The sequence below is a fragment of the Trachypithecus francoisi genome, unplaced genomic scaffold, assembly GCF_009764315.1.
Source record: "Trachypithecus francoisi isolate TF-2019V2 unplaced genomic scaffold, Tfra_2.0 Lachesis_group20, whole genome shotgun sequence".
NCBI classification, from domain to species: Eukaryota; Metazoa; Chordata; class Mammalia; order Primates; family Cercopithecidae; genus Trachypithecus; species Trachypithecus francoisi.
In genome coordinates, this window is record NW_022681466.1 from 67,626,700 (window position 1) to 67,641,302 (window position 14,603).

Here is a 14,603-nt window from a genome sequence, read left to right on the forward strand (position 1 = left end):
GAAACTTCATCTCAAAAACAAACAAAACAAACAAAAAACCTCCAAAAACCCAAAAATGAGCCAAGTATAGTGGCTAGTGCCTAGAGTCCCAGGTACTAGGGAGGCTGAGGTGGGAGGATGGCTTGAGCTGGGAGGTCAAGGCTGCAGTGAGCTGTGATTCGTGCCACTGCACTCCAGCCTGGGGAAATATCTTTTCAGCACCTTTTATGTACCAGGCACTGTTCTAGGTGATGGGAATAGCATAGTGTAGGAGACAAGAGCCCTTTCATGGAGTTTGTATTTTAGACGAAAGAGATAGTTAATAAATAAGAAAGCAACTAAAGTTCTGGTAATGACATGAATTATAAGCAGGGAAATAGGATGGAGGCTGATGGGGGTTGGAGTGGGAGCCACCTAAAAAGAAGCCCTCTCAGGATGGCAAGATAGTGTCAGTTACATAGGATCAAAGGACAGTTTCTCCAGCAGAATCAGCAACACGTGCAAAGGTTCTGATGTGGGAATGGGTTTTGCTGGAGAATAGAAAGAAGGCTAGTTTGGCTCAAGAATAGAAAGAGAGAAGGAAAGTTGTACTTGTGGTATGTGTTGAGGTCGGGGAGGTGGGTATGAGTCAGATTGGGTGGATTCTTGTAGCATCAATGAGAAGATGGGATTTCACTCTTATCACATTTGGAAGCCACAGAGGGGTTTAAGCAAGGAGTGACAAGAACTGGTTTGCATTTGAAAAGACCCCTTTGGTTGCTGTGTGAAGGGACTACAAGGGTGCCAAGAGGGAAGCAGAGAGTAATGAAGGCTTTGTAATACGCTATTGTAAGAGGCTAGGTGAGAGTGAATGGTGATTTGGACCCGAGTGGCAGTGGAGATGGAGAAAAATTAACGCTGTTGGGTTAATGTATTTTGGAGGCAGAATGCCAGGACTTGAAGGATTGGATAGTAGGCAATAAGAGGAAAAATGGGCGAGGTGGGGTGGCTCACACCTGTAATCCCAGTACTTTGGGAAGCTGAGGCTGGCGGATCACTTGAGGTCAGGAGTTTGAGACCAGCCTGGCCAACATGGTGAAGCCCCGTCTCTGCTAAAAATACAAAAATTAGCTGGGCGTGGAGGCGGGTGCTTGTAATCCCAGCTACTTGGCAGGCTGAGGCAGGAGAACCACTTGAACTCAGGAGGCGGAGGTTGCAGTGAGCTGAGATCGCACCATTGCACTCTAGCCTGGGTGACAGAGCAAGACTTCTCAAAAAAAAAAAAAAAAAAAGGAAAAATGATATAATCACAAAGTACACAAAGATAGAGGTATTAGCGTGTTCACTACAGTGTTCGCATTAGCAAAAAGCTGGAGCAGCCTTTAAATATTAATTCAGTAATAGAATTATTAAACCATGGTGCACCCATTTCATTCATACCACACAGTTTAAAAAATAGCATAAAGAAGGTCATGAGTGAAAAAAAGCCACACGCAGACCCCAATCTTGTAAAATATTCATTTATGTGCTTGTGTATAGACTAATATTAGGAAACTATACACGCTACTGGGGCAGGGCCTTGCGGGGAGGGACAGTTTTTCTTTTTACTTTATGCCCTTCCGTACTGTTTGAATTGGCTTTTGCAAGGCGCACATCTCATATCATTTCTGAAGTTGCAAATGTAGTTTAAAATGTCTGTGATTTCAAGTTACCTAGAGAGTTACTGATTCCTGCGCCGGGCGCAGTGGCTCACGCCTGTAATCCCAGCACTTTGGGAGGCCGAGGCGGGCAGAACACCCGAGGTCAGGAGTTTAAGACCAGCCTGACCAACATGGTGAAACCCCATCTCTACAAAAATACAAAAAAATTTGCCGGGCGATGTGACGTGCGAATGTAATTGCAGCTACTCGGGAGGCTGAGGTAGGCGAATCGCTTGAACCCGGGAGGTGGAGGTTGTGGTGAGCCGACGTCGTGCCACTGCACTCCAGACTGGGCCATAGAGCGAGACTCCGTCTCAAAAAAAAAAAAGAGAGACTTACTGATTTCTACAGCGAAGATGTCCCGAGACTCCTTTAGCTAAATGGAAATCGTTCGGACTTTGGCGCCTTTTGTCCGGACCACGTGTACCTTAAACATCACAGGACCGCCTCGGACACGCTCACCCGCCATCACTCCAGGAACCGAGCACCCCGGTGTCTCGGCGCCCAGCCTGCTCTCGCCGCGCATGCTCCTTCCCAGCCTGAGCCCGCGAGTCCAGCGTACCTTCACCCAGTGCGCAGGACCGCAGCCCCCTCCCCACGCCCACTCCCCAGTAGGCGGCCGTCGCGGTGTGTTTGCGTCATCGCGCCACGCCACCACTGGAGCCCGGGGGAAGATGGCGGCAGCCGTTCTGAGTGGGCCCTCTGCGGGCTCCGCGGCTGGGGTTCCTGGCGGGACCGGGGGTCTCTCGGCAGTGAATTCGGGCCCACGGCTCCGCCTGCTGCTGCTGGAGAGTGTTTCTGGTTTGCTGCAACCTCGAACGGGGTCTGCCGTTGCTCCGGTGCATCCCCCAAACCGCTCGGCCCCACATTTGCCCGGGCTCATGTGCCTATTGCGGCTGCATGGGTCGGTGGGCGGGGCCCAGGTGAGTCCGTGGCCCGCGTGCCCGCGGCCCTGTGGGGAGGTTGGCGCGGCACCTGTGCACCGGGATTGCGGTGTAGTGCAAGTGAGATAGGGAGGTTGACGGAAGGAGAGCTGCGGGCAGAAAGGGGATCCAGGTATCATTCCGGACGGGATGCACGTATTTCTCCTTCATCGGCCATGAGTTTCTCCAGGGGAAAAATGGGCCTTATTTTTCTGTTGTTAGTCTATTGGTCGGCACACAGGAATCGATTAGGTTCCAGGCCCGGTCACTCACTAGTTGTATAATCTAAAAGCCTCTTTTTCCTCTGACAATATCTGTTTCGGGGATTATTTTGACTGACTTAATGACGCATTCAACAATAAACATTTTCCGAGCTCTTACTGAGGGTCAGATACTGTACTAGGCGCTCCGGTTACAGACGTGGTGGCGATATACAAAATGCTGCGAAACAAGATGAGAATTGAATATCAGGGGTCTCTAACCTTTTCTGAAGACTGGCAGAGATTTTCCAACGGAACTGGCGTTTAAGCTGAGACCCTAAGAATGAATAGGGGTTGGGTAGGGAAAAAAGATGGGAGGGGCTGTTCAGCTCATGTGGGAAGGCCCTGTGGTAGGAAGGAACTGGAAAGAAGGCCATCGTTCCTGGGGCTCAGATGTGGAGGGGAAGAGAGTCGGTACAGATGAGACTGGTGAGGTGGGTAGGCAGTGGTCGGGTCATGCAGAGCGTTTTAGGCCTGGTTAGGAGCCGTTGGATTTCTATAAGAATGGAATCTAATATCCATTCAGTTCTGCAAGCTAGACACTCAAGTAATTCTAAACTCTTCTTCATACACCTCCATATGCAATCTATCGAGTCCTGTTGATTTTATCCTTTGAGTAGTTTTCAGATCTGTCCACTCTTTTCCATCTCTTTCTCATTGCCCCCAATCTAGCTTGAACCCGCCATCTTGTCCACGTGAAAGCACTGATTCCAAGAAGGCATATTTCTAGCCCATAATAGCTGCTGCTTTAACAATCTCCTATCCTCCTCCCTCTCCCACTAAACGTCCCCCAAATTCTACCTATCCTTCAAGACCCATATACAGGAGATCTTCTGTGTCCACCCTTCATTCCTGGGACCTTCCCAGCTCTATGCTACCTTCCAGGAAGAGGGTTGTCACAGCCTGCTGGGTGGTTCAATAACCTTAGCCCCGGATTTATCACAGATAACCCTATCTGTTTGTCTTTAACATTACTCTGCATAGTTGAGGGTGACAAAACTATATCTCTGCTATCTCAGCCCAGTATCAGATGCTGGAGCTGATTATGTATTTTCTCTTCTCTCTAAATTCCCCTCTTCTAATTTATGTGGTTTTCATCAGTCAGTTATATTACAGCGGGTTTTTTTTTTTTTTTTTTTTTTTTCTGTTTTCTTTATCTCACAATAGTCCTGGAATTTTTTTTTTTTTTTTTTTGAGACAAAGTCTTACTGTGTCACCTAGGTTGGAGTGCAGTGGCATGATCTTGGCTCACTGCAACCTCTGTTTCCCAGGCTCAAGGGATCCTTCCACCTCAGCCTCCAGAGTAGCTGGGACCACAGGCACGCACCACAGTGCCTGGCTAGTTTTTGTATTTTTGGTAGAGACGGGGTTTTGCCATGTTGCCCAGGCTGGTCTCAAACTTCTGAGCTCAGGCGATTCACTTGCCTTCGTTTCCAAAGTGCTGGGATTAGAGGCATGGGCCACCATGCCTAGCCCCCCAGAAATTTTTTTTATAAGTATTTGTGAAATATTACCTATCCTGCCTATAAATGTGTGATTTCTTTCATCTCTTTCAGAACTTCCTCTCCTCCCTGAAAGTCAACTACATGAACTTAACGTCTTGCTTATTTTTCTTAAATGTCTGAAGTCTAGTAGAATTTTGAGTAAAGAAGCTAAGTGATGTGGGAAACTAGGGCCCCAGTTTAATATTTCCAGTGCTACATTTTTAGATACATCCTGCCTTGAATTTTTTTTCTACTTGTATTCTTTGAATTGGATCCTCAATACAAGGGATTATGTGGAGGGTTTCCTTTCCTTCCCCAAAGGTTTCATTCAGCAAACATTTATTGACTGTCTGTTGTGTTTTAGGTACTGTTTCTCGTCTCTAGGTAGACAAATAAGACATGGTCCTTTCTCTCAGAGAATTCCTAGTCGAGTTAAGATGAGAGATGAAAGTCAGCAAATAGACCTGGAGCTTGTGAGCAAGGGGGATCCACTGTTTGATCATCTACCTGCCAACTTGTCTTTGCCACAGGTGCTACAAGTTCAGTAGTTCCAAAATGGAACCATCCTAGCACAGTGCTCCGTATCTAGCTTGGAGTATATTATAGCAACAATCTTTTAACAGGTCTCCTTGACTTCAGTCTTACCCTCTTTAATCCTAGCTGGAGTGAGCTTTCTAAAGTAAAATTCTGATCCTGTTTGCAGCTTTTAAAAATCCTTCAGCCTGTGGGCGTTCTTTCCTCAGAGCCTTTGTACTTACTGTTCTCCTCTTGGAATCCCTCTCTGTGCAGCGCTTCCCCCCCAACTCCCATCCTCGTTCCCAGTCTTCTCAATTTGCTTATTTGTCACTGCCTTTGGGATATATTTCTTGGCCACCTATGATTGACTGCTCTTTATCCTACTGTTTGTTTATTTATTTCACATATGCTTACAACCTCTCTCCCCTATACTCGACAAGTCTTTGTTTTTGTATGTAATTAATAAAACTTATGTAAAATTTCAGACATAAACAAGTAATATTTTCACCACCTCACCCTGTGCTGCGCCCATCACCCAAATTTAACAGTGAACACTTGCCAGTGTTATTTCATTCCTCCCATACCTTGGCTTTTTTTTTTTTTTTTGGTGGAACTTTTCTTTTTCTTTTTTTTTTTTTTTTTGAGATAGGATCTTACTCTAACTCAGGCTGGAGTGTAGTGGCCAGAATATGGCTCACTGCAGCCTTGGCCTCGACCTCCCAGGTTCAAGTGATCCTTCCACCTCAGCCTCCTGAGTAGCTGGGACTACAGGTGTGCTACCACCCCTGGCTAATTAAAAAAAAAATTTCGTAGAGATGGGGGCTCTGTATGTTGTCCAGGCTGGTCTTGAACTCCTGGACTCAAGTGATCCTCCTGCCTTGGCCCCCCAGAATCCTGGGATTACAGAGGTGGACCACTGTGCTCAGCCTGGTGGGCCATTTTAAAGCAAATCCCCGAATGTCATCCTGTATATTCTTTTGAAGGACAGAGACAGTGTCTTGTTCTGTCTTCTACACTTCAGCCTCCTGGCGGGGGGGGGGAAGGGATTACAGGCCCCTGCCACCATACCCAGCCAATTTTGTATTTTTTGTAGAGATGGAGTTTCACCATGTTGGTCAGGCTGGTCTCGAACTCCTGCCCTCAAGTGATCCTCCCCCCCTCGACCTCCCAAAGTGCTGGGAATACAGGCGTGAGCCACCACACCCGGCCACTTTTTGTCATATTTTAGAGTGTACTCCTACTTAAATTAAAAAAATCTTCCTGCCTCACCTTCCCAAAATATTGGGATTACAGGGATGAGCCACTGAACCTGGCCTCCCTTTCTGTTGGATCATTTTCATCAGCATACAGCTCAAAACTTCATCCTCGGCCAGGCATGGTGGCTCACGCCTGTAATCCCAGCACTTTGGGAGGCCAAGGTGGGTAGATCACAAGGTCAGGAGTTCAAGACCAGCCTGGCCAAGATGGTGAAACCCCGTCTCTACTAAAAATACAAAAATTAGTGGGGTGCAGTGGCAGGCATCTGTAATCCTGTATTCCCAGTACTCAAGAGGCTGAGTCAGGAGAATCGCTTGAACTCAGGGGGCGGAGGTTGCAGTAAGCCGAGATGGCGCCTCTGCACTCCAGCCTGGGCAACGGAGTGAAACTCCGTCTCAAAAAGAAAAAAAAAAACTCACCCTCTAGGGCCGGGTACAGTGACTCACATCTGTAATCCCAGCAATTTGGGAGGCCGAGATGGGTAGATCATTTGAGGCCAGGAGTTCGAGACCAGCCTGACCAACATGGCGAAACCTCATCTCTACTAAAAATATAAACATTAGCTGGGTGTGGTGGCACAAGCCTGTAATCCCAGCTACTCAGGAGGCTGAGGCAGGAGAATTGCTTGAGTCTGGGAGGCAGACACTGCACTGAGCCGAGATTGTGCCTGTGAACTGTGGCCTGGGCAACAGAGGGAGACTTTGTCTCAAAAAACAAATCACCCTCTAACTACTGCCCCATTTGCCATTTGTGTACTTCCTTTTATGGCAAAAACTCCTTAAAAGTGTTATCTGTACTTTTTGTCTCTCATTCTTTTAGCATTACTTTGAAATAACTGAAAATTTACAGAAAAGTTGGAACAATATTTGAAAGAATTTCAATATGTACTCTTCTCTTAGATTCTCCATTTTTTTTTTTTTTTTTGAGGAGTCTTAGGTCACTGCAACCTCCGCCTCCTGGGTTCAAACGATTCTCGTGCCTCAGCCTCCCAAGTAGTTGGGATTACAGGCCTGTGCCACACACCCTACTAATTTTTGTATTTTTAGTAGAGACTGGATTTCGCTATGTTGGCCAGGCTAGTCTTGAACTCTTGACCTCAAGTGATCCACCTGCGTCGGCCTCTCAAAGTGCTGGGATTACAGGCCTGAGCTACTGCACCTGGCTGGATTTTCTAGTTTTTAAATGAATATTTATGTTATCATTCTGATAATGACAGATCTCCTATCATTCTGAGAATAACATAAATGCACATTTAAAAATTGGAGAATTCTGGGTGAAGAGGTTACAGGAATTCTGTCAAAATATTTTTTCTGGGTCAATTTAGGAGTAAGTTGCGGATATGATGTCCTTTTACTTTGACATATTTTAGTGTGTATTTCCTTAAAAACAAGGACATTCTCTTACATAACCACACTCCATCATCATGATTGGAGAATTAATATTGGTACAATAAATTATTTAACCTGCAGATCTTTTTTTTTTTTTTTTTTTTTGAAACGGAGTCTCGCTGTCACCCAGGCTGGAGTGCAGTGGCCGGATCTCAGCTCACTGCAAGCTCCACCTCCCGGGTTTACGCCATTCTCCTGCCTCAGCCTCCCGAGTAGCTGGGACCGCAGGCGCCCGCCACCTCGCCCGGCTAGTTTTTTGTATTTTTTAGTAGAGACAGGGTTTCACCGTGTTAGCCAGGATGGTCTCGATCTCCTGACCTCGTGATCCGCTCGTCTCGGCCTCCCAAAGTGCTAGGATTACAGGCTTGAGCCACCGCGCCTGGCCCCTGCAGATCTTTTTTAAGTTTTGCCATCACTTCTCCTAAAGGCACCCATTATAACAACAACAACAGCAACAAAATTTCTAGTCCAGGATTTAATGCAGGGTTACACATTGCATTTAGTTTTTTGTTATTGTTGTTTGTTTTGCTTTTTTTTTTTTTTTTTTTTTGAGACAGTCTCACTCTGTCGCGTAGGCTGAGTGCAGTGGCATGATATTGGCTCACTGGAACCTCTGTCCTTTGGGTTTAAGCGATTCTCCTGCCTTAGCCTCCCAAGTAGATGGGATTACAAGCGTCTGCTACCATGCCCGGCTAATTTTTTATTTTTATTTTTATTATATTATTTTTTAGTAGAGATGGGGTTTCACCATGTTGGCCAAGCTGGTCTTGAACTCCTGACCTCAGATGATGCACCCACCTCGTCCTCCCAAGTGCTAGGATTACAGGCTTGAGCCACCGCGCCTGGCCCCTGCAGATCTTTTTAAGTTTTGCCATCACTTCTCCTAAAGGCACCCATTATAACAACAACAACAGCAACAAAATTTCTAGTCCAGGATTTAATGCAGGGTTACACATTGCATTTAGTTTTTTGTTATTGTTGTTTGTTTTGCTTTTTTTTTTTTTTTTTTTTTTTGAGACAGTCTCACTCTGTCGCGTAGGCTGAGTGCAGTGGCATGATATTGGCTCACTGGAACCTCTGTCCTTTGGGTTTAAGCGATTCTCCTGCCTTAGCCTCCCAAGTAGATGGGATTACAAGCGTCTGCTACCATGCCCGGCTAATTTTTTATTTTTATTTTTATTATTATTATTTTTTAGTAGAGATGGGGTTTCACCATGTTGGCCAAGCTGGTCTTGAACTCCTGACCTCAGATGATGCACCCACCTCGTCCTCCCGAAGTGCTAGCATGAGCCACCGCGCCCAGCTTGCATTTAGTTATAATGTCTCTTTAGTCTTTAATCTGAAATAGTTCTTCCGCCTTTGTCTTATGATCTTGATATTTTTAAAGAGTACAGGATAGGCCGGGCGCGGTGGCTCAAGCCTGTAATCCCAGCACTTTGGGAGGCCGAGACGGGTGGATCACGAGGTCAGGAGATTGAGACCATCCTGGTCTACACGGTGAAACCCCGTCTCTACTAAAAAATACAAAAAACTAGCCGGGCGAGGTGGCGGGCGCCTGTAGTCCCAGCTACTCAGGAGGCTGAGGCAGGAGAATGGCGGGAACCCGGGAGGCGGAGCTTGCAGTGAGCCAAGATCGCGCCACTGCATTCCAGCCCGGGCTACAGAGCGAGACTCCGTCTCAAAAAAAAAAAGAGTACAGGATAGTTATTTTGTAAGATGCCTCTCAGATTCGAATCTAATCATGAGGAAACAACAGACAAATTAAACTGGAGCTTTGTGCGTTTTCAGCAAGAAGACTGCAGAAGTCGTCCCGGTGCAGTGGCTCACGCCTGTTATCCCAGCATGAGATTCAGAGGCTTAGTGGGGAGGCCACAGTGGGAGGATCACTGAGCACAGGAGTTCAAGACTAGCTTGACCCCGTCTCTACAAAAAAGAAGAAAACCCTGCAGAAATGATGTGTCATTCTTGGTGCATCTTATCAGGAGCACGTGTTCTAGGTTAAGCGGGTCTCTGCCAGGTATTTTCACTGAACGGTATGATGGTTTTCATTTGTAAGTAAGTGTCCTGGGGGGAGATAATGTGAATGTCTTAGATCTTGTCAACCTTTCACCCACTCATTTTAACATCTATTATAGGTTCTTCCCTGAATGGATTATTACTATGATGGTTGTTCCGTTGAACTCATTACATTCAGGCTTTTAGCCTCAATGCTGCCAAAACAACCCTTTGCTGGGTGAAATGGTAACTCTTGAAAATCAATGGTGTTCATCAAGACATTAAGTTCAAAGGTCAATTTGGGTCATCATATTTGACTTATCTGTACCATTTGATACAGTTAATTATACTTTCCTATTTAAAAAATTGTCTTCACTTGACTTCTGGGATGTCTCTCCCCTTTTTGTTTTTGTTTGTTTGTTTCATTGAGACGGTCTCGCTGTGTTGCCCGGGGTGGAGTGCAGTGGTGCGATCATAGCTCACTGCAACCTTGATCTCCCAGGCTGAGGCAGTCCTCCCTCCTCAGCCTTCTGGGTAGCTGGGACCACAGTTGTGTGCGCCCACACCCAACTAATTTGTTTGATTTTTAGTAGAGACGGGGTCTCGCTATGTTGCTGAGGCTGGCCTTGAACTCTTGAGCTCAAGCAGTCTTCCCACTTTGGCCTCCTAAAGTACTGGGATTATAGGCATGAGTCACCTCTCCCAGCTCCTCTCCTCTCTTGATTCTCCTGTTACCACACTGGTTACTCCTTTCCAGTAAAGACTGATCCCTCCTCACCTCTGTGACCTCTGAAGGTTTGAGTGCCTACAACAGTGCTTGCACTGTTTCTCTTCTCTCTTTGTTCTCATTCCCTTGGTGAACTGATTCAGTCTCAAGGCCAGCAACTCCTGAGTTTACATCTCCAGCCAGGAGTTCTCGTCAGACTTGTCTACCCAGTGGCTATTTGGCATCTCCATTTTCATGTTAAATACACATCACAGATTGAACAGCTCTGAAACTGAACTCCTGATTGTCACTCCAAAACCTGCTCCTCCTGCATTAGTTCCCTTCTCGGTGAATGGCAGCTTCATCTTTCTAGTTGCTCAGCAAAAAACCTTAGTGTTATCTTGGACCCTTCTTTTTATTTTCCACCCATATTCAATTTGATGGCAAATCCTGTTGTCTCTGCCTTCAGAATACATCCTGATTTTGACTGCTTTGTATCTCCACAGTTACCACATTCTTCAAGCTACATCATCATTTGTCTGGCATATTACAGTAACCTCCTACCTCATCTGTGTGTTTCTTCCTTCTCAACAAGACAACACAAATGCTGTTGGTTAAAAAAAAAAGCAAACCAGAAGTCAGATATTGTCACTCCTCTGCTCAATTTCTGTCTCCCCTTCACGGCTTTTATCTTATTCAGAGCGAAAGTCTGTAATCACCTATATGGCTCTGCACTGTCTGGCCCCACTACCTTCATCGTTGGTTACTCCTCTCCACCTTGCTCACTTTTCTCCAGCAACAGTTTGTCTCCTTGCTGTTCTTCGGAAATACCAAGTGTGCTGTCATCTCACAGTCTTCGCTCTTTTTATTTTTCTTTTTTGAGACAGGATCGGAGGCTGGGTGCAGTGGCCTCACACCTGTAATCCCAGCACTTTGGGAGGCTGAGGCAGGTGGATCACCTGAAGTCTGGAGTTCAAGACCAGCCTGACCAACATGGAGAAACCCCATCTCTGCTAAATTTCAAAATTAGCTGGGCATGCTGGTGAATGCCTGTAATCCCAGCTACCCGAGAGGCTGAGGCAGGAGAATTGCTTGAACTCGGGAGGCGGAGGTTGCAGTGAGCCGAGATCGTGCCATTGCACTCCAGCTTGGGCAACAAGAGCGAAACTCTGTCTCAAAAAAAAAGAGGCCGGGCACGGTGGCTCAAGCCTGTAATCCCAGCACTTTGGGAGGCCGAGACGGGCGGATCACGAGGTCAGGAGATCGAGACCATCCTGGCTAACATGGTGAAACCCCGTCTCTACTAAAAAAAATACAAAAAAAAAAAAAATAGCCGGGCGAGGTGGTGGGCGCCTGTAGTCCCAGCTACTGGGGAGGCTGAGGCAGGAGAATGGTGGAAACCCGGGAGGCGGAGCTTGCAGTGAGCTGAGATCCGGCCACTGCACTCCAGCCTGGGCGACAGAGCGAGACTCCGTCTCAAAAAAAAAAAAAAAAAAAAAAAAAGAGACAGGATCTTGCTTTGCCATTCAGGCTGGAGTGGAGTGGTGGCGATCATGGCTTACTGCAGTCTTGGCTTCCCGAGGTCAAGCAAACCTCCCACCTTAGCCTCCCAAGTAGCTGTGGCCACAGGTGCCCTCCACCACATCTGGCTAATTTTCAAAAATTCTTTGTGGAGATGGGGTCTCGCTCGGTTGCACAGGCTGATCTTGACCTCCTGGGCTCAAGCGATCCTCCTGCCTTGGCCTCCCAGTGTTGGGATTACAGTCATAAGCCCCTTGCCCAGCCTCTGGTTTTTTCTTTTCCTGGAACACTCTTTTTTTTTATGGTTATCAGTATGCCTTTTTATAAAAACAGCTTCATTAGGCTGGTCACGGTGGCTCACTTCTGTAATCCCAGCACTTTCGGAGGCCAAGGCAGGCGGATCACCTGAGGTCCGGAGTTGGAGACCAGTCCGACCAATATGGCGAAACCACAGCACCACGTCTGGCTAACTTCTGTCTTTTTAGTAGATTTTTAGATTTTTTTAGTTTCGCCATGTTGACCAGGCTGGTCTCAAACTCCTAACCTCAAGTGATCCACCTGCCTTGGACTCCCCAAGTGCTGGGATTAAAGGTGTGAGTCACTGCTCCCAGCCAGATTTTTTTTTTTTTTTTTTTAAGAGAGAGAGTCTCACTCTTTTGCCCAGACTGGAGTGTAGTAGTGCGTTCATAGCTCACTGCAGCCTTGAACACCTGGATTCAAGCGATCCTTCTGCCTCAGTCTCCCGAGTAGCTGGGACTGCAGGTGCATGCCACTGCACCTGCCTTATTTTTAAAAATTTTTGTAGAGATGGGGTCTCGCCGTGTTGCCCAGGCTGGAACTCCTGGCCTCAAGTGATTCGTCTGCCTTGGTTTCCCAGAATTTTGGGATTACAGGCCACCATGCCTGGCCAAAACAGCTTTATTGAGATACAATTCACAAACCATACAATTTAACATTTTATTTTTTATTATTTATTTATTTTTGAGACAGAGTCTCACTCTGTTGCCCAGGCTGGCCCTTTTTGGAGATGCTTTTTGTACCTACTCTCCTACATTAAATCTTGCCCTCTTTACCTACTCTGGGCACTCCTTTCCTTCCTTACTCTGCTTTATTTTTCCTTGGAGTTCTTAGCACCCTCTGATATACTATGTATTTACTTTGTCAGTTGTTTATTTTCTGTTTCTTCTACCTAGAAAATAAGCAACTGGCACCTAAAACAAGGTCTCACATGAAGTATATGTCAAGTGAATTTTTTTTTTTTTTTGGTGAGAGTCTGGCTCTGTTGCCCAAGCTGGAGTGCAGTGGCGCGATCTTGGCTCACTGCAAGCTCCACCTCTTGGGTTCACGCCATTCTCCTGCCTCAGCCTCCCGAGTAGCTGGGACTACAGGCGCCCACTACCATGCCTGCTAATTTTTTGTATTTTTAGTAGAGACGGGGTTTCACCGTGTTAGCCAGGATGGTCGCGATCTCCTTACCTCGTGATCCGCCCGCCTTGGCCTCCCAAAGTGCTGGGATTACAGGCGTGAGCCACCGCGCCCGGCCATGTGAAGTAAATATTTATTGAACAAATGAATAAACATTTCCCTCCACAACAGGGCGACACCTTATTAATTTTATTGAGCTCTGTATTCCTTCACCTAACCTTGTGCATAGTGTGTGTGTTGGAAGAAGGAGCGATGCACGCCGTTAGGGAGATGTGGGTGCCGTGAGAGGAGGCTGGCCATTCAGGGCATGGAGAGCTTACCTGGGAGGCTGATGAGGAAACATCTTTCATGGGCTTCCAGAATGTGAGAGAACGGGAGAACTGGAAGGAGGATTCTGGTTGACTCGGTCTATGTTGGCATTTTTACAGCTGTAAGGAAGCCAGGAACAGGAGGAGGAGGATTTGTTTGAGGGTGAAGGAAGGATAATGGATGAGTTCAGTGTCCATTCAGCAAAAGCATTTATGGATGTCTCCTATGTTAGGTGCTGTCCAGACATACAGAGGTGAAGCAGACCCATCTTTGAAGTCTGGTAGTGGGATTAGTTGGGCTGTCCTGTTTGGGACTACGTGGGTGGGGCATGGGGGGAGGGATCAGGCGAAATATAACTTGAGGAAAGGCGGAGAAACAGCCTTTCCCACAGGGAAAAGGGAAAAGCCCAAGGCTTCTAGTGGGATGGCCTTTTGGCCTCAGAGGAGGTGCAACTTCAGAAAGGCTTCATGGGTGCTGGGACAGAGAAGGGCTTGGAGAATCTTCTGCATTTTTAACATCCCGTTTGTAACTCGCTTCCCTGTTTTCTTTCCCCCAGAACCTTTCAGCTCTTGGGGCATTGGTGAGTCTCAGTAATGCACGTCTCAGTTCCATCAAAACTCGGTAAGTCTTTGGCCCTGTTTCTTCTCTAGGGCCATGTTCCCTTAGGAAGTGGGCATATGTACATCTTTCCTTTCATTGTCACCGTCCCCAGGATTCAAGACCTCTCTCTATTCTCAAGGATGTGGACAGTTACATTCCTTGTGTGAGCTCACTTGATTTGAATCCTACCTTTTCCAGCTCCCAGATGTCCTATTCCCTCTGGGATTACCTCTGCTTCCTTCTTTCTTTGCTTCTTCCAGCTCACTCCAAGTATTTCGGGAGGTGGAAACCACAGTGGACTGGGAGTGAAGTCTTTTCTGTAGCCTAGTGAGAATAAAAGAGCAGTCAGTCCCTGTCTCTGAGGTCTAGCCTCTGCCCACTTACCATGACTCTCTTGTTTCTTCGAAGGTTCGAGGGCCTGTGTCTGCTGTCCCTGCTGGTAGGGGAGAGCCCCACAGAGCTATTCCAGCAGCACTGTGTGTCTTGGCTTCGGAGCATTCAGCAGGTGTTACAGGTGAGGATTCAGCTGCTGCCTTACTTCCTCCTCTTCCCCCACCTTAT

General features: G+C 46.9%; 1 protein-coding gene across 1 annotated transcript in view; it reads left to right on the forward strand.

Annotated features, from left to right (window-relative positions):
- The first annotated feature begins 1,683 nt into the window (after positions 1–1,683).
- The window catches only part of PELP1 (proline, glutamate and leucine rich protein 1), a 36,594-nt gene continuing 23,674 nt past the window's right edge, over positions 1,684–14,603 (forward strand). Inside the window, 3 exon segments of the mRNA XM_033185016.1 lie at positions 1,684–2,581; positions 13,999–14,063; positions 14,451–14,556. Of these exon segments, the coding sequence (XP_033040907.1) occupies positions 2,039–2,581; positions 13,999–14,063; positions 14,451–14,556 (714 nt within the window). The 5' untranslated portion in view covers positions 1,684–2,038.